This window comes from Cryptomeria japonica, chromosome 11 (genome assembly GCF_030272615.1).
Source record: "Cryptomeria japonica chromosome 11, Sugi_1.0, whole genome shotgun sequence".
Classification (NCBI taxonomy): domain Eukaryota; kingdom Viridiplantae; phylum Streptophyta; class Pinopsida; order Cupressales; family Cupressaceae; genus Cryptomeria; species Cryptomeria japonica.
In genome coordinates, this window is record NC_081415.1 from 166,824,254 (window position 1) to 166,848,915 (window position 24,662).

General features: G+C 34.1%; 1 protein-coding gene across 5 annotated transcripts; it reads right to left on the bottom strand.

The window, feature by feature from the left end:
- Window positions 1-164: 164 nt before the first annotated feature.
- Window positions 165-24,353, bottom strand: LOC131032483 (uncharacterized). Of its 5 annotated transcripts, XR_009359383.1 has the most exons (8): window positions 24,121-24,339; window positions 23,788-23,964; window positions 23,391-23,531; window positions 23,215-23,304; window positions 22,335-23,030; window positions 18,805-19,063; window positions 17,978-18,276; window positions 17,312-17,825 (listed from the first exon to the last, which is right to left on the bottom strand). XR_009359383.1 is itself a non-coding variant. In XM_059213976.1 (7 exons), the coding sequence occupies exons 5-7, from the start codon at window positions 22,746-22,748 to the stop codon at window positions 180-182; spliced, it is 867 nt and encodes a 288-aa protein (XP_059069959.1). In that variant the 5' UTR covers window positions 22,749-23,030; window positions 23,215-23,304; window positions 23,391-23,524; window positions 23,788-23,964; window positions 24,121-24,353; the 3' UTR covers window positions 165-179. The 5 variants fall into 5 exon arrangements, 4 of the variants coding, with proteins under 4 accessions (XP_059069959.1, XP_059069958.1, XP_059069960.1 ...); XM_059213976.1 differs by lacking the exons at window positions 17,312-17,825; window positions 17,978-18,276 and adding an exon at window positions 165-373 and having other exon boundaries at window positions 23,391-23,524; window positions 24,121-24,353; XM_059213975.1 differs by lacking the exons at window positions 17,312-17,825; window positions 17,978-18,276 and adding an exon at window positions 165-373 and having other exon boundaries at window positions 24,121-24,353.
- Between the last annotated feature and the right edge of the window lie 309 nt (window positions 24,354-24,662).

The following is a 24,662-nucleotide window of genomic DNA, read 5'->3' on the forward strand; positions in this document are numbered from 1 at the left end:
AAGAATGAGAATATTTGTTGCAACAAGAAGGTTTGAGTAAGGAAGAATATGTCTATATGTCTCAAAGTCCTCAAACAATGAGGCATTAGAATTTTTGATAGGGTACCTGTATTTTATAGAAGGATAATTTAATGCTAAAATCAATACAACGACTGCTAAATAAATGAGTTTAATAGGTCTCAATACAACTTGACACAACAACGGTACATTATAATCCATGTCCCTGTCACAACAATAGATGCTATTGGATACTTAATACCCTCTCCATCAACCACTCTAGAAGTCAATTTCTTTTTGGCCTCAATACAATGACACAAAAAGTAATATTTTCCTTCTTCGTTGTTCTCATCCAATATAAATGCATATACATGACCTGCATTTAATAGAAGGATATAAGTTAATACCAAAATCAGTATAAGTTAATACTAATAAATTGAGCTTAAAATTGTAACAAATTGCACCCCTTTACCTGGTTCAACTATGTCTGATACATATTGGTCAAAATCCACTGATGCTTCAATCTAGTTCATTTGTAGTGCTCTAGGAAGTTGATATCTATCTAGGGTTTTCAAAGGTCTACAAGACCATTTGTCAACCCACTCTTTTGATTCACATTCATCCCACACAAAATACATACATGAAGAGAAAAACCATGCAATCTATCTAGTATAAATAACTAGTGATGTTGCATTTGAACTTCTAAATGAATGCATGTCACTTGATCTGGTAAGTGTACAACAATCTTGATAGTTTTCAATGTTAGATTCATGTATTAACCAAAAATATCTAGAAACTATAGATTTACCTACATTACTTGGTCTCATCATAGAGTTACACCATTGCATAATTGTTTCTGCATCTATTAACATTGCGCCACCTTCATACTTCAATTCCTCTCCAATAAGAGCTCTTTTCACTTTTACTCTCGCACCATCATTCTCTCCCTTTCCATGCCCCACCTCAATGATATTCCAAAAATGTTGCACACCACTTGTCACATGTATCGTAGTCAACCAGTAGAAAATCCTTGCATTCTTGAATTGTGATGTGCAATTGTTCAACCATATTAAGTGTTGGTTGTATCTTATATCTTTTTCCCTTAAACTATCATAGAAGATTGTAAAGCATCCTTGCACAAAATCTGAGGAATGAGTAAGGTTATCATTGATATAGAAGTGATATTCTCTTATAACCTTTCTATCTTCCTCGATGCTATCATGTGCATGCATGAATGCTATGTGTATAGAAACTGTAACTTGTGTAGAGTGGTAATACATAGATTGTACTTCATTTTGTCACTTTAGTGTATAATTCTCAGCAAAATCAATGATAGAGACAATAGTGCTGAGGGGGAGAGTGTCCTTACACAACTTGAATTGCTCATCTAACCACCTAGCTCTATGTGTGTGACCTATGTACTCATACACTAGTTTCTCTTGAAACATCTTCATAAAATCAGCTACGCATATATCCATTTTCACTAACTCACACCTCTTTAATTCTTTTGCATCTTTAACACCATTTTTGACTAACTTATATTTTTCAATAGAAACTAGTTCCTTACCAATTTCATGTGTGCTATCCAGATGTAGACATCAATACAACTATTGCAATCAGCTACATGTAGGACAAAATCCTCTCAAACACATCATCTTATAGTAAATGCACCCATTATCTCATTTACATAGTACAATTAAAATAAATTCTCTCAGTGACTTAGGAGGTGCTTGTAGACCACATTCTTGCAAAACATCATTACTCTGCAAAGTGCAACATATATAGCGATAAATATCATAATGCATGGAAAATTCAACATGGACCCTACAACAACATGTAGTACATGCATGATTAATCTTAACATAAAATGGTTTTGTCATCTCAAAAAATCTTTGACTAATTTTAATCTGAGGAAAGCTTTGAAGAAAACTTTCATAAAATTGTGTTTGAGTGGTATCTAAATAGTGTTTTGGATGTGGTATCTAAAACGTTCTTAGTGCATCAAAAACAACCTTGTCCTTGAGTGGGAGTCTACTCGAGAAGGCCCAAAGAAAATTATCGTTAGGATCCTCGATTTTGTCTCACCTTTTTAAGGCATAGTGTAATGTGGTTCTACTTATCTTTAATGACTTGCTTGTTTTGCATATTAAACGAGATTTTTCCATTTCCTTTCCCATTATGGTTGATGCGAGGACACGACGAGTAACATTAGCATCTTTAGTGCATGATTTCTAACCAATGGCTTGGTATGCATCAAAAAGATTTCTCACAATGGTTCTTTCACTATTATTTTCGGATGTTCTTAACCCCAAAATTTTCATTGTCTCTCTAAATTTCAGATTTTTAATCATTTCAACAACTAATTGGCATCTTCCACTTTGATTTAATTTTTCAAAATAGTTATTCCAAATTCTTCTAACAGTTCTTCTACAACTTCTTTCAGAAATTTAATCATGCATTGGCTTCACAATATTTTCATCAATATCTATTAGGAACATTTGTTTTCTACAAATTATTCTAAGAGGTGTTAAGATTGGTGCATGCTTTTTGTTTTCATTAGGTGCATTATGTGCATTGATCGCATCAAACTCAAATGGTATATCTTCTTCAATTTTATTAACATGTACATTCATCAAATCATTTTCAAATGGTGTATTTGAATTGGTGTATGTTGATTATTTTTATTTGGTGCATTCATCATATCAATTTCAATTGTTGAATGTTCATCACTTTCATTAGGTGCATTAGATGATGTACCTTCACATAATCTCCTCATACGCTCCCTTTGTTGCCTCTCTTTGTTTATTTATTCCTCTCTTGTTCTTTCCCATCGTCCTACACATAAAATCATGACGACAATCCACAATCAAATAGAAAAAAAATAACAAATGATCATGATTTTGTTATTATCTAAAGTAACAATAATAAAATAACTTTTAAAAAAACCAAAATAAAAGACAAATAAATCATGACCAAAGAAAAAAAATAAAAAATGATCATGTTTTTGTTTTTGTTATAATATAAAGTAACAATTAGAAAAATAACTATAAAAACAATCCAATATACGAAACAAATCAATCATTCCAAAGAAAAAGTGACAAAAGAATATGAAAACCAGACTGTTACTGTCCCAGAAAATCATGTGCAAAAGCAGTGGGGCCTTCAAACAACTTGCAATGTTGGTTTTAAGGCCATTGGGACTAAAATATATTAAGATTTTCCCATAACCCAGAAATTTTTATGTGAACGTTCACAATTTCTCATAACCCGTACCGGTTATGTAGAACTAGAAGTTTTGGCATTAGTTCTACATAACCCATATGGGTTATGTAGATCTAGGAAAAGGAGAGGGGGAGAGGGAGAGAGAGGGAGAATGGGAAAAGGAGAGGGGGAAAGGGAGAGAGGGAGGGAGAGGGAGAGGGAGAATGGGAAAAGGAGAGGGGGAAAGGGAGAGAAGGAGGGAGAGGGAGATGGAGAGAGAGAGAGAGAAGGAGAGGGAGAGAGAGGGGGGGAGTGGGAGGGAGGGAGGGGGAGGGAGAGGAGAGAGAGAGAGAGAGAGAGAGAGAGAGAGAGAGAGAGAGAGAGAGAGAGAGAGAGAGAGAGAGAGAGAGAGAGAGAGAGAGAGAGAGAGATTAGGAAAAGGAGAGTGGGAGAGGGAGAGAGAGGGAGATTGGGAAAAGGAGAGGGACAAAGAGAGACAGAGAGGGGGAGGATGAAGAGAGGGGGGGAGATTGGGAAAAGGAGAGGGAGAGAGGGAGGGAAGGAGGGAGAGAGGGAGGGGGAGGGAGACTGGGAAAAGGAAGGAGAGAGAGATTGGGAAAAGGAGAGAGAGAGAGAGAGAGAGAGAGAGAGAGAGAGAGAGAGAGAGAGAGAGAGAGAGAGAGAGAGAGAGAGAGAGAGATAGACAAATAGAGATAGAGAAAGAGATAGAGACAGAGATAGAGAGACAGAGACGGAGACAGAGAGAGATAGAGAGAGACAGTGACAAAGATAGAGAGAAAAGGAGAGAGAGAGAGAGAGAGAGAGAGAGAGAGAGAGAGAGAGAGAGAGAGAGAGAGAGAGAGAGAGAGAGGGATAGATGGAGAGAGAGGGGGTGGGTAAGAGAGAGAATAGGGGATATGAAGAGAGGGAGATTGGGAAAAGGAAGGAGAGAGAGAGAGAGAGATAGAGAGAGAGAGAGAATATTGGATAGGAAGAGTAAGAGAGAATATGGGATAGGAAGAGAGGGGAGATTGGGAAAAGGAGGAGGAAAGAGGGAGAGAAGGAGGAGGAGGGGAGAGAGGAAGGGAGAGGGAGGGAGGGAAGGGATGGAGAGAGAGAGGAGAGAGGCGAGGAGAGAGAAGAGATGAGGAGAGAGAAGAGGAGGCGAGAGAGAGGAGGAGGAGAGAGAGAGAGAGAGAATGGAGAGGAGAGAGGAGAGAGGGAGAGAGAGGAGGAGAGAGAGAGAGATTGGGAATGGGAGGTGGAGAGAGAGAGAGAGAGGGGAGCGGACGAGAGAGAGAGAGAGAAGAGTAGAGAGAGAAGAGAGAGAGAGAGAGAGGAGAAGGAGGGGGATGAGGGATGGATGGAGAGGGAGAGATGGAGATTATGAAAAGGAGAGGGGGATAGAGAGAGAGAGAGAGAGAGAGAGAGAGAGAGAGAGAGAGAGGCGGGGGGATGGAGTAAGAGAGAGAATAGGGGGAGAGGGAGAGAGAGGGATATTAGGAAAAGGAGAGGGAGAGAGTAGGGGAGAGGGGGTAAGAGAGAGAATAGGAGATAGGAGAGAGGAATAGAGTAGGATAAGGAGAGGGGGAAGGAAGACGAGAGAGAGGAAAATAAGAGATACATGCATGTATATAAATATATATACATATATCTATATAAATATATGTATATATAACTGTAGATATGCATATATATATACATAAATGCATATTATATAGGTGTGTGTAAAATATGTGTAATAAATGGTAAGTTTACAAGCATACATTATTATGTCTTCATAACCCGTACAGGTTTTGTGAAACAAAAAAAATGTTTTTAGTTTAACATAACCCGTATGGGTTTTGTGAAACAAAATAAAATAAAATAGTTTTACATAACCCATATGGGTTTTGTCAAACTAAAAATAATGGTTTTAGTTCTACATAACCCATACAGGTTATTTAGAACTACGAATAGTACTTTTTGTTTTTTGAAACCCATGTAGGTTTTGGCTTGGTAAGAGTTTTGGAAAATGACCCTAAGGCTTGCAAGCCCATTTTCCGCCCTTTTTGTCCCTTTACACATTTTTCATCCTCCAACATGATTTCTCGACTTCATCGTCATCAAGTTTACAAATGATCAAGTGGGTATCTCTAAAATTACCACCATAATCTCACACATCTTCTTAGTTTTCTGACCATATAAATTTTTCTATTTTTGGACAACATTAGCAATGTAAACTTTAATTTTCTTTATCATTGCCTTGACAGTCCTCATAGACATATGTCTACCATTTTTTTAATAACTTTTGATATAATTGACCAAACTCAAATAAAATTACATATTATTGTTCTACACTAGATTATATACACTTTTTTAAAAAAGTTTGCATTTTTTATTATTTTGATCCAAGTTATGCCCAACGCATGAACAGGTACCAAACTTTCAAGATGCGGTCACTTCAAAAAATCATAAAAAAAAAAATACTCAAAGGAAAATTACAAAAAAATACACAACTTCTAGATCTAACTCTTACCTATCATCCTACCAAAGGGTTTTGAAAAATACTAAATCTAACTATATATGTTGTGTTGTGCATGAAAAGAGCTATGTTATATTTTTTGAAAAAATCAGGAACAATTTTTTATGCGTGAAAGGTTTGAATCTCTTAATCATATCCAATTTTTTTAAAAATTAATAGTTTAGAAACTATATTCAGAGTACTACTATTATTTTTGTTTTCTCAACTCCTAGTTTTGACTGCATGACCTTCAAATATCTCTTTGAAGTTCGGGTTTACCTGTTTTCAGGAAAAAAAAAAAAAAAAGTGGCCACTTATACCCCCCTTTTTGTTCACCATCTTCATGCACTTACCCAAGATTGCATCTGCAATGCAATCCAAGGAAAAAAAAAAAAGAAGATAATAAGAACTAAGAGTAGACAAGATCAAACTATACAAACTACAGTTGACATATTTTCCAGTTTGCTACCGGAGATTGATACTTATAGTCTCACAACTCCCATTCAAAAATTGGACCACTTGGTCACAAGAACAGGGGAGCAAATGAAAAGTCTTGGAGAGGTTTCTCTACATAATGTAGACAAATAATATGAAAAGAAAAGAGTTGAGAGATTGATCAAGGCAATTGATAAAGACATATAAGGTCATACTATGAATATGGACCAAATCAAAGAAGCCTTGAAGAATGGAGGTAAAATTCTTTCTACAATTTGCAACTTTTCATTGTTCTTTGATGATCTTGATAAGAAGAGAAAGGAAGCACCACAGGAGCTAAAGAGTTTGAGTGAATCATTTGATCCCTTAAATGATTCGACACAATTTCTGGTAGATCTATCATAGTGATACATCATAAGATTAAGGCATATGAGGCAAAATAGATTAAGAGGACTACATCAATGCAAGAGTTGTGTAGACTCATCTAGTCACTAAATTAAAAATTTTGCAAAGCAGATACAAAGAGACAGAGGCAATTTTGATTACACCTGAAATGAGTACACTTGATGCTATGGAAGAGCTTGCATACCAAGTCCAAACACACATTGAGATTACACCTATTCTTTTGGAGATATGAAAAAATTATTTAAAAGTCTTACAAACAAATTTTGTTAATATTTTTCTCAAAATACAATTGTGAACTTTTGAACTCTCATACATTTAGTAATGCAAATTTTGGTGTGTTTTATTCATTTGCTTCAAATGTATTTGCTTACCTTTGTCATTGTTTTCAAAGGGGAGTAGTATAAGTCATTCACAATTTTGTAATAGCATGCAATTGCTAAGGGGGAATTTTGCATTATGCATTTGAATTGAGTCATGATTGTTGTAATGTGATAGTTGGACAATTTTTTTCTTAAGTGTTGCCATCAATGACAAAGGGGGAGATTGTTGGCTTCATGATGATGATATAGTTGTAATATGTTGTTTGATGACTTTATTGATGTTTCAATTGATGGCAACCATTTTTGTTTAGTCATCTAGGTCATCTAGACCAACCGGTATAGCCTAACCAGTAGTGGAATCAGTTAGACAACAAAAACACTAAGTTGTTGTCAACTGGTAAATAGGAACAAAGTGATGATCAAGTGAATGGTACGGACGATTGGTGAAGAGTTACACATTGCAGCTTTACAGGAGTGTTGGAGACAAGAACATGCACCTATGTTCCAAACCACATCAACATATTCAATATATTGAGCAAGTCATCAACATATTCGATATATTGAACAAGTTATGATGGATTTACCAGTAACAGTCAGGAAGAACAGAGAATCGATATAACAGAGTTAGTTTGATTGGTGACCGGTAGACTTATTGTTATGTTTTTAAGTAGTGAATTGTTTTATCGACAAAATAAAAGTGTATTGAGTGGGAAAATGTAAAAGGTGACTAGATTCAATGAACCTAGGGAATTGTTCCAAAGTTCTTAACCAACCTAACAAAGTTATTTATAAGGAGATGCAAGTTGTATGATTTCATGTATCAAGAGTGAGAATTTGATTGTGTGGTTGAAGGAGAAGTTAGGTATTGATGTCTATTCAGTGATAGAAGCTGAGGAGAAGAAGATCTAATCAGGAACAAAGGTGCTAACTTCAAATCAGTTGAACTTTTCATCTTCCTAATATTTGCAACAACAAAAATCCTCTAACAAGGTCACTCCTAACAAGGTGCAGTAGGATCCTAGCAGGTTTGAAGGTGAAATCTTCTAACCAAGTGATACATTAGCTTGTGTTTGTGAATCTTAGTAACATTGGTAACTCCTAACAGGGCTGGGTCATAACAGGCCTTATCGTATAGCTCTTAACGGAGCTAAAACGGTCTTAATCAGGTGTGCCCCTAATAGGGTAGTTGAATAAGCTTAATTGATCATATCATTATATTGTAGTTAGAAGATCCTTGTGGGTGCTAATTCCCATCATGGTTTTTCCCAGTTAGGTTTCCACGTTAAAAATAATTGTATTATGGTTTGCATGCTTTGTTGGATGTTTTCTTATGTGGTTATATTTCTTGCATGCTTATTGATTTTCAAGTTGCTGAAAGTAGTTATCAGATTTATTAAGTTTTTTCTGGCACTGATTCACCCCCTTTCTCAGTGCCTTATAAGTTAAAATAAATCTTGATTGAGGATTTCATCACCCCATAAGGGTACTTCAAATTGGGACACGTCGGGGATATCGACTTCCTTAAATGATCTTGAATGATGTGTTTTTGAGCCACTATATAAAAAACCTAGTCAAAGGCCCAGAGTGCTTAGTGAATTCGACATATGTGGAGGCCTTCTCTTCACCAATAATATCACTAAGAGCCTTTAGTGGCTTGCTTCATAAATTTTTTGTTGGACTAGACTCGTTAGAAAGTAACTAAGAACCATATTGTAGTAGCCCAAAATCCCACATTCATAGTGTATGGGATGCAGATTGTACCCCAAAGTTACCTCTCATGTACCCACTCAGGATGAGATAGGAATTCCCCATATAATAGATCCCGAGATCTTTAGGGTAAGAGAATCTAGTATTCCTGAGAAGTGAGTGTGTTGTAAGGGGGAGCCAGTGCTACCGGAATTTCTATCTGTTTGCTTGTTTGAGGTATCACTTGTGTGAGAGGCCTATTTAATGATTTCCATCTTCTAACCTAAGTTGTATGTTTGATGTGTGTCTTCATTTTGTGCAAAACCAATAAAATTTTGTTTGGGCTAATCTAGGCCCCCTTCACTTTCACTCTTGTCATAAAGCATTTCCTTGTCTAATGTGATTGTGATTATTTGATTTCTCTCGCCAAGAGTAGATAACATCCAAAACATTCCCCAAAATTTACCAAACATTTGACCAAACCCTTCAATCTTCACTTTATCACTATCAAACCTCTATTACACCACCTTCGTTCGAGTCAAACCTCTAATTATTTTTCATCCATCCAAATGATCATCAATTGATTAATATCTCTGGCCAACCCTCCATCCAACCTTGGGTAACCTTCCCCTTCTTTTTCCTATCATCAATCCATTCTTCCATAATCATTTTCATTCCATCCTCAAGGACTTAGCACATCAACTTGATCAACCTTCCAATCCAATCATCAATCAATCATTTATCAATTAATCAACCTTATCCTAAGGTCAATACTTTGTGCTGGGGAAAGAATCCCCACCAAGCATTTTTTCTTAAATCATTTGGGTAGATCAAAATCCTAAGCCTTTTGCCCTATTTTTCGTAGGAACATAAGTTTGTCCTAAGAAGAAGAAGGCTTGCTCAATTGCATCTTAATCCAAAGGTCTATATTTTACCTATCTTGGTTGTCACCATGATTAGTGGTTAACATCATCAATCCCCATCTAAGTGCTAATGAAAGGGCTAAGTTGTCAACTTCATCAAAATCAATCTTGTCCTAATACAAGGATCAACCCAATATAATCAAATCAAACCCAATCCAATCTAGTCAAATCAAACCTAATCCAATCCAAGCAAATAAAATAAAATAAAATCAATTCAAGTCAATCCTCAATCAAATCTAAATTTTCTAAGTCCTAGTCCTCACTTCCATTTTGCATCACTTCATCCCCTTTCTTAATCAATTCTATCCATCCAATTACAAATTTTTTTTCCATTCTTGTCATCCTGTGGTTACCCTTGCATTGTCTATATGCACTCACAAAAGAAATGGTGGCTACCCAAAATTCATAAACAAATATCATCGATTGGTTTGGAGAAATGGTTACGGAAGTTCACAGATCACCTTATCAATCATTCCCACCCCAACCTACTTACCAAGTTAATCCCATAACCTCCCATCCATCTACCATATCTTCATCTATTTTTCCTCAACATAGTAATTCATCTGACATCTCTTATCCTCCCCCTACCTTTGATCAAAGAATTCCATCTTATTCTCCATCCATGTTTCCATGTTTTCCTTCATCCACATACCTCTCCTATCCAACATCTATACCTCCATCTCCTCACCCATCCATATCGCAATACAATCTTTCATCTAATCCTAAACCTTCACATAATCATAATCCTCCTAAATACACACCATCTCCATCCTCCAAGTCCTTTCTCCACAATTTCTCCAGGAAATGCTAGCAAAGGAGACAAAATCCCCACCTCAAAACAAAGTTGCCCAGTCTCCCCAAGTTCTCTATCCACCTCCATCCCCTCCAAATCATGATAAAACTCAATATTCTAAGCTTCATGATACTACCCAACTTGAATAATCCACCTCCTCCTCCATTACAACATCCCCCCAACCCACACCATGTCACAAGCTTGTTCCAAATCATACCATCATAGATTCCTCTTCACCTCAAGATAAAGGCATCCCTCCATGTCATGATACCTCTGCATCTGAAAATCCATGTCTACCCTCCACTCCATCTCATGATCCCATCCCCTCCACCCCATCTCATGATCTAATTCCCTCCACTCCATCTCAAGAAAAAATAATCCCTCCATCCAATTCTCTCCTTCCATCTCAAGATCCAATCATACCTTCCACTCCACCACATGATCCCCTCCCAAGTCAAGATCAAAGTATTCCTTCATCTCCATGTCATGATACAAATCCCTCTCATGCTCCTAATATTACTCTAATCCCCCACATGATCCTAATCCCCGATAAGATCCCACTCCTACATAAGATCCCATCACCCCTATCCAAGATATCCATAAACCCCATACCTATCAACTTGGCTCTTCCACCTTCATCCACTCTATTTCCCTCCAAGATCTTACTTTCCTTTTCACATCCCATCCCCCTTAAAATGGACTTGCATATTTTTTCCAAACTAAAGTATCCTATTAGAAAAATTATTTGTGAAAAAATGAATTATCAAGGTAAAGGGTTAGGCCTCCATGAACAAGGCATATTGGAACCTCTTCAAGTCAAAGAAAATAAAAGTTCATATGGACTTGGCTACAAAGATCATGATCAAGATGTTGGTATATCTTCTATTCCCTGTAAATCCAAAATCCCTTTGTATAATTTAAAATTACACCATTCTCTATCCTCCACATCCATTTTGGGTCCTTATCTTACAATTCTAAAATATTTCATACCTTCCATCCATATTGGGTCCCTACATCCCTCCATCCACTACTCCATCACCTCAAATGATCCCTAAAAAATATCAACAAAGGCACACATCCTTGAATTTCTTCAAACGATCTCCCTCCATCCTCCCATCCATAAAATCTCCAAGTCATTTATGCATCCACACCATTTCTATTGGAATAAATTTGGATGCCAAATATAAAATGCATAAACCTATAAATCCACAAAAATCCAAGGATCAACATGTCCCCTAAAAAAGACATGCTGAATAAAAGAAAAAATATGATCTAAAAGAAAGAAAAATCCAAAAGGCCACAAAGGCCCAAAATGAAAAAATAAAAAAATATGTGGATTCCCAAACTACTCATAGTTTAGGAGTGCATCTCAAAGAAAAATCCAAATTGGGATCCAAACTTGCTAATCCAAAAGCTCTCTCCACTCATAAGTCCTCAAATCCTCCATCTTCAAAATCCATTTTGGGTCCTTATGTCCCAAAATCCACTATCACAAGTCCATCACCCCCTTCATTTATTTTGGGTTGTCATGTCCCAAAATCCATAGTTTATCCTTCATCTAATTCAGAGCCCTTTCTTCCACAACTCCACCACCGTTCAAGGTGTGTGCCAATGTTAATCTTCCCAATATTCCCATCCATTTATCAATAAGTCTTTCACAACTACATCCATTATCCAACATCTATTTTCAATAGTCCCATCCCTTTAATTCAAGCTTTTGCATAAATCCTTATCCCTCTCCATCGTCCATCCGTTCCATCTCCTCATATATTTCTACCAACATCTATGAGCATACCTCCAATTCTCATGGTTCAATATAGTATATCTTTAAGAGATACTATTCATGGAACTTGATTCTCAAGTCCTTCTTCCATCTCACTATCTTACACATCCACTTATCCTTATTCTTATCCATCCAAAATAATCCCAAAAAATGAAAAATAAAAACAAAAAATAGAAGAAAATAAAAGTAAAGAGAAAAAATCCATCAATGGTGAAAACCACTTCTTATGGCGCCTTGGGTAAGTACCACGATGAAAACTTAGTAAACAAGCATCATGCGTAACCCCCACATCCCCTTGTACTCTACACTTAGGGGCAAGTTCATGTAGGCCATCCTACCATCCTGCCATCCACATCTTCCATATCCCTTGTCCTCTATCCACATCCTATCCAAGTCCATCGTCCTTTTCTATCATTGATCTTGACTATCCTATCCATGTCATGCATCTTGTATCCCTCATCCTATCCAAATCCATCCTTCATTTATACCTTTGATCTTGATCAATATAGAGGTAAAAATAATATCCTTGCATGCTTTGGAAATGACAACCCTTAATTCCCCCTCCTTCCATATCCATTACACAATATCCTTACATCTCATACATCTTTATCCACCATCCTTCCATCTAATTACACTATTTTCTAATGTGGGGCATTTCACTCCTTTGTAACATAGTTCTTGGATCTCCATTCCACCTATCTTTCATGCTTTACTCCTCCATATCCTATCACTATCCATTTACTTAATCCCTCCATCTCCTATTCAAGAAATCTATTCCTCTATTCTATCCTTTTACTAAGCCTTGGTTCTCCAAATGAGAGAATTTCCGCGTAGATTTGGTTAACACATCATGGATAGGTGTTTGTATTACGTGCAAGTCAATATAAGCTTATATAGATGGGAAAATCTCAGATAGATAGAAAGAACAATGTAAATGGGATAAAGCTCAGTGTAGGATTGGATAATATGGGAGGGGGGTTAATGATTGGATAGAATTGGATGGGATGGGGAATATGATTGGATTAGATTGGACAAGATGGGGAATATTATTGAACATGACAGAATTGGATTATTAATATAGGATAAATGGTTTGGAACAATGACAAGGGAGTACTTGTTACCTTCCATCAATCCATCCACACACTACCCATCAGGATGCATCCTTCCCATGTCTAACAATTTATCCAAATCCATCACTAGCCCATCGAGATGTATCTTTCCCATGTCCAACAATCTATCCAAATGCATGTCCTACTCTTGGCAAGAGGTATCCATTGGTCATGTGCATGTTGTTTGCATGATTGAGCTTTTCACTTTGATTTTTGTCTTGTGTCCCAAGACTATACTTGTTTAGGGCTGCCTTGATCATCTTATATCTTGTTATGTCTTGGTTGGTGTATAATGGGGCATAATTTTTATGGTATGATGTGTTTGAGGGTATTTCTTGTATGATCCTACATTCTAGCATCCAAACCATCATTGGTGTTTGTGAACCTGTGTGCATAGAGATAACCTATTGTCTAAGAGTCTAGTCCACACATCAGATATTCACAGCATCCCGACTTCTATAGTTAGTGGTATAGATACCCTGTTGCAAAATCAAAACTAGGTTTTCTCTCCGCTTCTACACAACAAGAAATCCCACCCACTTACTTCATCTTGTTCATTCATCTCATTTCATCCATTTATCCTGGAGACTCCAATTCATTCATTCCCCCTTCATTATACTTATCCGTTTTACATCCTTTCATCCTCAATCCTCTAGTCCTCAAATCCATTTTGAGAGCATACCCATGTTATTGAAACCCACATATCCTCTCAAGGAGGCATACCACTACCTCCTCATCATCCTTCCTCATCTCACATATGACTAGGGCATCATGTTACTAGTCTTAATCCCTTTTATCCACTACATTTTATTCTTCTTTGATATAACATCACTTCATGACACTATATCAAAGAGGGGAAAAATGTAGGCATCTAAATTAATTAAATTAAGCCTTCCAACTAATTAATACGATTAATTGTGTTAGTCCCACTCGGCTTAAAAGTAATTAAATCTTATTTAGTTAATTTTATCAGTTTGAACTTATAATTAATTTATGAAAAAATAATTATTTTCCATTCTTCTAAAATCCATTTCAAAAATTATTTATTTCTTCTAAACATTTCTTAATTAATTAATTTTAATTAACTAAGATAATCATGTGATTCCTACAAATCACCCTTTCTAATCCTATCATCTAGCCTAATTAATCACCCTCTAATCATGCTTATCATTTTTCTCAAATTTAAATTCCTTCACTAATTCTCTCTCCTCTTGTCACATCCTCCTAACTTTTCCACTTACACTATAATCCTGTATCAAGCCACCTAAGCAATCCCCTTAATCATTTGCACATCCCTAATCACCTTGATTAGGGATGAGTCAACTCTTTTCTATAAAAGGATTTCCTATCTCATCCTCCAATCTTAAATTCTACCCACTTTGATCCTTTGAAAGAAATTAAAATTCTTTGAATCTCCCCATGCCTCCTCTTCCCAAGGAATTTTTAATTGCTTTTCTCATTTAGTTTTCCCACACATCTCTTATTTTGGAATTTTTAATTTCTCCTCCCTTCCCCCAAGGAATTTTATTTTCCTTTTTCTCTTAACAATGTACTTGGGAGCTCTTCCCCATGGATATTGAGAAGCATGGGGACAAGAAATGCCTTTATGGAAAATCTCTTGGTTCTCCCACATTGTCCTCCCAATCCTCCCCCACTCTTTCTTTGAATCCTAGCCCTCCATTTCGAAATCAATATTGGCTCTCCATTTTGGCCTCCTCCAATCTATATATTGGAGTCTCCTCCCTTAATAATCATATCCACTGCTCATGCATTGTCATGATGTCCATTTTAGATCCAAAATAATCCATCATACCATCATAATGCTAAAAATATCGTCTCATGTAAGCCAATCCATCTACCCCTATCATCAAATTAAAATCACTCTTGTTGTGTAGTGGAGATAATTCCACACCCAACCTTGGAGCCAATCCAGTCAAGTGGAGAAGGGGCACATTCTTCATTTCATCCAAGGCTTAATTTGAGGGAGGAGAAGAAGGTATAAGAGCTCTCATTTGCATTGTTTCACGATTTTATATGTTTTTATGAATATTCTATGCATTTGGATTCTCTAACAATTTCCTCATCTTCAATAGTGAATGCTATTTGTTCCATAATAAAATAAAAAATATATATAAAAAAGTAAAAAAATATGTTATCAAAACATAATTTCTTAAAATAATTTAAATAAATAAAACCTACAATTTATGAGTCTATATATAATAAATAAAATAAAATATTTAATAATATTCTATTTAATTGTATCTTTTTAATTAGATGTATTTAAAATATATTATCAAAGCATAATTTTTCAAAATAATATAAATGAATTAAAATACTATAAGTAAAATTTAAAATTTATGAGTCTATAGATGATAAATATTTTTAAATAAAACAAGATAATTTTTAATATTCTATTTAATTATATCTTTTCATGTTTTTAATTAGATGTACTTACGCTTAAGTTTTTTTTTTAAATTATTGTAAAAATGACATTTTCTCTATTTCTAGTGAATGTTGGACAAGATATTATGACTTGATATTATCACTTCTTCTTTTTTACTTTATATAGAATAAGTAACAAACCAAATAAAATTACTTTTAAGAGTTAAAGTGAAGATTTGTGTCATAACCAAGGATAATAATAATATAAATATTCTCTATGCATGTGTCATTCCCCTTTTGGACATCTTTCCCTGACTATATATCTCTCGCTCCCTCTTTCTATACCCATGTCTTCCTCCCTATCAATCATTTTCTATATCTCTCTAGTTCTCTCTCCTTAAATTATCTCTACCTCTCCCTTTCTCTATCTATCTCTCTCACTGATACACACACACACACACACACACAAAATCTATCTCTATCTCTATCCATCTCTTCACCTCCCTCAATACCTCTCTCTACTACTTATCTTTGTCACCTTTTTCTTTTGTCATTCTTTCCCCCTCTATCTCTAAATAAACTAAAATAACCACACTATTGACAGGAACTTTATGCCTTGCACATCCCTTGTTGAATACATGCAATACTTATTCTATAGCATTATGAGCTACATTACAATTTTGATCTTGTAAACAATTTTCTATTTATTAGGGACATGAACTAGAACAAGTTAGATTCATAAATACGTTAAAAAAAATTGAAATGCCTTAATAATGTATGATAACCAACAAGTCCTCATGGGACTAGAAAAAAACTCTATTAGTACTAAAAAAAGTGCCTTATATAATTCATTTATGTAAAAAATAATGTGTTCACGCTTCATGACAAGAGAGAGTTAAAGTCATTAATCACACCTCTCTCACATAGTGTATCTACTTATAGAAAGCATTCAAAATAACATGATAATGATGAAAATTATCTTGATAATGAAGTAACACTCTCTGGTTGGTCCAATGGATAATGTTGGTCATCATGGTTAAATGTTCCCTTTGTTAATGGTGCACTTGGTATTGAAAATTATATTTTATTTTGAAGATACTAGGTCACCTTAATTTCCATTTTATGCGACCATTGAATTTAATAATTAGTTAGATTTCTATAAGAAATTAATATTGTAAAATTTGTCCTCATTTCACCTATTACAAGAGAAAATCATACATGCGTTTTATTGAAAATGGATTAGAATCCAACCATACACAAACAACAATGAATAACATTAGAAAGAGTCACAATAAACATTGGAACTATATGGAGAACATGTTCTTTATTTAGTACTATTAGTAAAGTTAAATCTCTTTTTATGAATATAGTGTCATTCTAATTTAAGTGTTATTTAAAGATACAAAACACTTTTTAATGTAAGAAATTGAAAAATAAAGAGCAACAATTACAATCCTTATTTGTAAGGTATTACCTCGAAGAAACATTTAATGAAAATGTTTTAAGATGAATTTTTTTATGGTTTTTCTAGTGATATGGTCTTCCTACTTAAGGTGTCAAAAACATGTCAAACTTTATGTTTGATTTTTTTCTAGTATTAAATATGCATATAAAATTACAAACAAATAAATCACACATATAGTGAATTAATTAAAAAATATAAATTACTTCTTCATTTACACTCTTAAGATTTGTTCCTATCAACCAATTAATAACACCTCTAATAAGAAAATAACTTACAATAATAAGTAACAACATTTTTTTATGACATGCCTTTAAAACATTTTTTTGATACATTTAATAGAATAATAATACATTATATAGTACTTTATTTGTAACTTAGGAGTTGTAAGGTAAAACTAAAGTTGGAGAGGAGTAAGATATCCTACACCACAATGAAATCTAAAGTGTTGAAACCATTGGATACTCTTCATTGATACGTCTTGAACTTTTAAGGCTTTGTGCAAGTTATACCATCGATCTAGTTCCTTCTTTTCCTCATCCATTTTCCTCTTCTCCTTTTCCATTAACATGGAAACCTCAGTGTCCATTTTAAGTACCCACCTTGAAAGAACATCACCAAGTTGCATTTCTTCAAAACCAAGTGAGAATTTCTTTGGTGTATCTTGGATGGTAGCTAAAGTATCTTTAAGCCTTGTCCTCTCTTCTTTCTTCTTCTCCTCATTGGATTCATTTCGTTTTTTTATATAATTGGCAACAATATCCTTGAGAGAAGGTTCTTGTTTCATTTTCTCATCTTCTTTGAAATCAATGTAGGTATGCCAATCCTAAACAAAGATTATTATTGTCACAACAACAATTATTTTTTAATTAACTAAAAAAAGTAATACAATATTAAAAAAAAAATGATGAAAGCATGTCCCAATAAAAGAATTTAAAAACTTCAATTAGAAATTATTATAAAAATAGATTAAAGTACCTTAATGAGAATGTTCATTTCATGTCTCCATTGAGAACATATAAAGATCCAAGCCACTAATTCAACTTTCCATTGATGAGAATTTTCTCTGTCATTCCCCATTGTTTTGCTTATCACATTCCTTGCAGAATTGTGGTATTTTGTATAGCTCTAACGAAGATTAGGAATTTCACTTGCAAAGCAATTCAATCTACGAAATGTTGCAATTTCTTCTTTACTATTTGCCATTTCTTGAAGTTCCTTGGATTTTTTTGTGGATGTTAGTTGTATGCCTTTCTCAATATCACTTCTTGTGTTGACTGGATGTCACATAAGACAAACAAAGACATTAAAGGTATTGATGGAATCCAACATAGACGATTAGTGCAAAATATGACAAAACAAATATTTTGATTAATATGAGATATTACTAATAAATTTTTAATAGCAATTGTCTAGTTATTTTAAAATATTTTGATGTTTAATTCAATTATTTGTATTTCCTTTTTTCATATTAAGATGATTATTTGTTTCAAATGTTTTTAGGTTAAATTGTGCTAAGATTTTTAACATTAAATTGCTAGATCATAAAGAAAAACAATTGAATCAAAAAAATGATCTAATATTTTGATGTTAATTAAAACTAAAAACAATATAAACAATATTACAGACCACACAAAATGTTCATTTTTACCAATGAAAAAAATGATAAAAAGATTAATAGAACTTTTTAAAAGAAATTCATATTCTCATACTGAATTTTATTTTACCACTTTCAAATTTACTATTTAACCATTATAAATTATACCTACAACATGTAAGCATAACTGAGATTAACACATGCATACCTTGTCCATTAGAGGCCCAAACGTTATTTTCCGTGGGTATGGCCTCATATTTTACTATAGGGTTGTCCTTTTTTCCCCATTCATCAACTGCTGGGTGTACAAGGGTTACTGGTAGTTCCACAATTCTGCTAATAAAGTGGTCGACATCATCCTCATTCTCTGAACAAGTTTGAAATGCCTTTCTAATAATATTCTTGTCCAGCGCTACAATAAAGTTGATTTCACAGACTTTAAGTACCGTGTTTAAGACCTGCAACACCTGTGTTTTACAGGTAATATGTAAAATTAAATGTGAAAAATTAATATGTTAAAAATAAAAAATATATGTAAAATATGCTGAGAGATATCTTATAATAGAAAAGAATCATATACTAGTATACATATATTAAATAATAATATATGTACTATAGGCGGAGAGATATCCTTTAAACAATATATAACAAATTTCACTAAAGGGAATCAAATTAATGAAGTACATATCATTTGATAGAGCTTGGAATCCATATACATTGGAAAGTATAAATTTAATAAATAAAAACACTTATTTTTTCTTAAAAATTAGGATCAACTTTGTAAATTTTCTGTTCAATAAGTATTTGTGAATGTATGAACGCTGGTTACCATTTTCTGAGAAGAAGACATTTAAACGAAAACAGAGAGGAGAATACATAAAATGATGAGAGTATTCCACACAGTCCTCACTATTGGCCCCCATACCATCTATTACGAGTTCCTGCCTATTGCCTACAAATGGGATAAAACATAAATTTAACCTTTATTTGAAAACTATCATAATACTAAACAAATTTAAAGCCAATCACAATGTCATAATAGCAGACAGATTTTGCAGATGTAGAAATCAGAAACCTTTCAAAACATCTTACATTTGTCTATTAAAATTGTCATAATAGCACACAGTTTTTGCAAACGTAGAAATCAAAAGGCTTTCAGAAAAAATATCGCATTCGTAACTCAAAATATTTCATCAGGTCCTCTTTTTTAATATCTCCTCTTATTTTTAAATTTAAGGAACTAACTATGAATGCAGAATATAAACAAAATATATTTCACGCAAAACAAATAGATGTTGGGAGGAGGTTTCCGAAGAAAACATGCTATTGCTATCTCGTGGAGATTGCATTGGCTACTGTTGTTGAATAGAGAAATGCATTGGTGATAATTTTGTTTTAAAAGACCCTACTCTTCCAATATTCTTTTCATGCATTATGCTGTTACTTCCACGTATGGAACAATAGTTGTAACGGCTTTATAATTAAACTGTGGAAGAGGATGCCTTTAGAATTAAAGACCATCATCAAAATGACCGTTAATTTCATTGAAAGGAGTTAATTTTTAATGAATTTTTACATTTCAATTATTTTTTATGATCCATTAAATTTAATGCTTATGAATACGTCTCTTGGACCTTTGTTAATAGCCAGTACTCTCAATGTTTCCCATTTCTTGAGGGGATCTACAAAACATATAAGTTAACTTGCAAAAGGAGAACATGCACAAAAAATGAAATATATAATGCTGGTTAAAAGTCAAATTTCTATTTAAATATGTGAAGTGATATTCCAATAACAAATCATAACAATTTTAACACAGGGAACCACTCGGAAATTTTGTAGGTCTAGAGGTGCCTAGATGTGTTTTTTCTATGTTTTCAAGCTGTTAAATTTAAAGCCGAAATTGCTAAGAAATAAAGCGATTAACGGGAGGCAGATATCAATCTACAGTAGCAAAATCTGGTTAGTTATTGAGCCTAGGATAGGGATTTTTTTGTTGCGCTCAAGAAAATTAACACCAAGAATAGATTGATCTGGAGATTATAAAAGCGGACACTCCACAATCACTTGGCATTAACATAACTGATATGCACAAATGGTCTTGTTAAAACAAAACTTAATAAAACTTGAAATAAATTTTGCAGCCAAATTACGTGGGATTGCTATACAAGAAATAAATTATTTTCAAACAGAAATCTAAAATGAGAATAGGATATTGCAAATTATAGGGGTTTAATATGAATATGTTTCTGGTAAAAGAAATGGAAGAAAGACTCTTGGTTCTATCATGCATTTTACACTGGTCTCCTAAAACGTACCAGACAAAACTTACATGGAAAACAATCATAGCACAGAATAGATTTGTCTAGTAATTTTATACAAAATGGTTATGTTCAATCTCCAAAATGAAGTAGTGAAATGGTTGGGTGCGCAGAAGGACTAAGTGCCTAGATGAAGAACTTGTAAGCCCACTTCAACCAATAGCTGGTAAAATTTATACAAATCTTAGTGCCCTCAGAATCTATGTACTTGTCTTTCCATTGTAGAATAATTCAATTATGCTGCAGAAAAATCCAGATTATACTGCAAAATGATTCAATCATGTTGCAGAAAAACCAAAACCGGTGCAAAACAATGATTCAAACTTCAAAACGGGTGCAAAACAAAAGCTCGACCAAACATGCACTTAGCACCACACTTCACGATGGAGAAGAGATACATTGGTGCCCAAAAAACATGAAATGGCAATTTTATATTGCCCTCAATCTCCTTCAGTTTGATGTCAGTGTATCCAAATCATGCACATTTAAAATTTATTAATCACTCCGTCAGTTACAAACAATTTAAATACATGCATATCCTGGGTGGATATCAATACCATCACTATATTGGCCGATTTTTATGAATCTATTAAGTGTGTAGCAGGTTTGTGGTGCAGTAGAAGTTGTGCTGGCACTAGGCGACAAGATTCTTCTGACAGATTTTATTTTGGGAACTATCATTCCAATGGAATTTCAACTACAGGCGTTCCATAATCATTAATGGCAATGATATATAGTTTGGATTATTTAAACAGGCATGAGACCGTCATTTTTTTCTTAAAGGCATTTTGTGTTTACGGACAACTTCGATCCCATTGTAGATCGCCTCTCGGCGAAATAAAATAAATGTTGCTCTAAAATACTAAGCACTAAGAATACAACACTTCCACAAAAGCTGAAACATGGCATATTTCATGCATTTATCTGTCATTTGCATGTCAAATCGTTTCAAAAATGGATTTTTGTTTCGAACATTTTGATGTCATTGTAAATGTCTTTGGCATAATTTGATGTCATTGTAGATGCCTTCGACATAAATATCTGAATTGTTTTTTTTTAAATTTAAGATAAAATTTCATGATTTATTAACAGAAAGAAGAGAATAAAATAAAAGAAAAAAACACTAAAAAAAATAAACTTACTCGAAATGAAACTGTAAAATTGTGAATTAATATAAAAAAGCTATACACAACTTATGTCATCGTGAATAGTTTTTTATTTTAATTGTGGACCTTTTTTTTTCAAATTTTTAGATAAAATAATATTTGGTGCATAGTTTCTAATTTTTATAGTAAATTTATAAATAAACTTGAATAAATAAACTTACATCAAATTTGTTTGGATGAAGAAAGATCAATTACCCTCATGACGCTGATACAAAACACTAAAATTGTGAATTGATATAAAAAATGCTTACCCGCACTAAAACTGAGTCTTCGTAATGATCGAGGTCATTGAGAAAGGCTATTATACGGAGCTTATATTGTGGAGCTGAGCCAAATTTGGGCACAGGAGTGCCCTTAATCTTGTCGTCTAGGAAACTCCGCCAAAATGTAAATGTTTCACCTGCAAAGAAAGAAAAAATAATGGAGGGTTTTCTCCCAATTTCTTCCTTCAAAAATTTGATGTCTGAAATAACCCTCTGTTGCTGACCATATTGCTCTGAATTCTCAGAGCTGAAACGAAGACTCACGTAATGGCTCACGGGCTTCAATTTGAAGAAAGAAACTGATAACTTGAGTGCAGGCACGAAAATCGCCATTACAGTTGCAGGTATAGATCCATATTTTAGCTTTTTCCACTGGGTCAAATTGACGCCGTTTAAAAACATCCATGTTACAGAGGCTATCCAGACCACCACAAATGCTAAAGCAAGCCACAATAAATTAGACGTACTGTAAGAGCTTTGACTGTTTTCTCTCCGATGTCTTCAGAAAGTTCTCCACCGCTGGGCACGAGTCAAAGATTTCTCGATTTCGTTTGTTATCTCAACTGCCAGACCATCGAAAGCTTCAAGCGTTCCCTTGTAATTTCGAGCACTGAAATTTACAGTTAAAACCCTAGTAGCTATTTCCGGCGATTTCTCCTTCGACACATCTTCTAGATCTTTCATCTGGAGAGCTCACAATGAACGGAGATAAATAGTTTAGAATCTTAATATAATTTCTCCTCGCTCTCATTTACTGGATATTTTAGCCTAGGGTTCACAACGCAACAGAGAAACATTTATTTTAGAGCTTTATTGTTTGCAATTTTGAAAAATAATTCATTTTAAAGTTTTCGTGCAGATCTCTCACCAGTTGTTTCAACTCCACGCATGCCAGAGATTTGTAAACTGCTTCATGTTCTGGTTGATATTTCTCCAAAAATTGGACCAGTGCCATTTTCTGCTTGTTATCAATGATCAAACATACATTTAAATTCTTATATTAGATCAAAATAAATAAGAACCACAATTAACTTGATATCTTACTTGATCTTTTGTTTTGCATTCTCCTGGATTTTGTTTGGCCAATAAATTGTTAACTCCTTTCCATATTCTTCCTCCCTTTTCATTGAAATCTTCACCTAGAAACGCGGCTTGAGCAGCAGTGAGGAGCAGATGTTCTTTCATCTTGAAATACAGAGGATAAAGATTTTTTAAGATTTTACATGGAAAAAATAAATATTTTTTAAAGAAAATATTAGAAAATACAATGAATCTTTGCATAAAACTCAAAGATCAAGGAATATCTTTTACACCTCCAAATTGATATCGTCAACACTTACAGATATAAAATATTGAACCTTTAAAAAGAATAATAAATTTGAAAAAACAAACCCTATCATTCCTCTCACCTTGTACATATAAAGATAAATAGAAAACTAACCACTGAATCAGATGAGTACATCCTGCTGGAAGAGAGATTTGAAATAAAAATAAATTTAATAATAATTCCACGAGACTGGTCACTCCCTCATTACATCCACCAGTAATGCCTACAGTGATTGGAGTTTTTATATTTGGATTAAGGAAATGTCCAGCTATGCCTTCTGCCAATTCATCGCTACCTGTTCCCATATTTTACACTGTTAATTTTACATAGAAAAATATATACATACAGAAGTAGTATCAAAACCGCCATTAGTAATAGATCTTGTTCAACCAATTCAAAATGTCAAAAGCTTCAAACAAACCCAGGACCAAGATACTGATCACTTACTTGGACTTGTTAACATGTGAGTTTGTCCATCAGCCGCCATATTCTTTTCCATACCATAAAACTCAAGTTACAGTGTCTGTATTCTTCAGAAATCGCCAATGCCATTTGTGGAAGAAAATGCTCTTTATTTATAGATGTTCTGAATAAAAGCACGCGCGTAATAGGAATCCAATATTTCAGGTGTTGCAAGCCACTGATGCGATATGAAAAAATCAAAACAGAAGTGGCGATCTTGGATTTTTTTTCCTGTTCGCATCATTTTTAATACTCTTCCTATTCATGGATGCTTTGTGCTTCCCACTAAACAAATTAATCTGTTAATGGTGGGGTTAATTTGAACGATTACAAAGCTTAGATTCTCCACTAATAACGTAAAGCTACATTCCTCAAGGGTACTTTCTCTGGTTCAGGACAGAAGAATTAGTTCTATAGTTATCAATTGTGATGATTTTGTCACCATCAAAGTGGTGACCTAGGCTGCCTCAACTGGTAAGAATCTATGCTTTTTTTTTGCGAATAATTTTTTTTTTCACATCTTTATA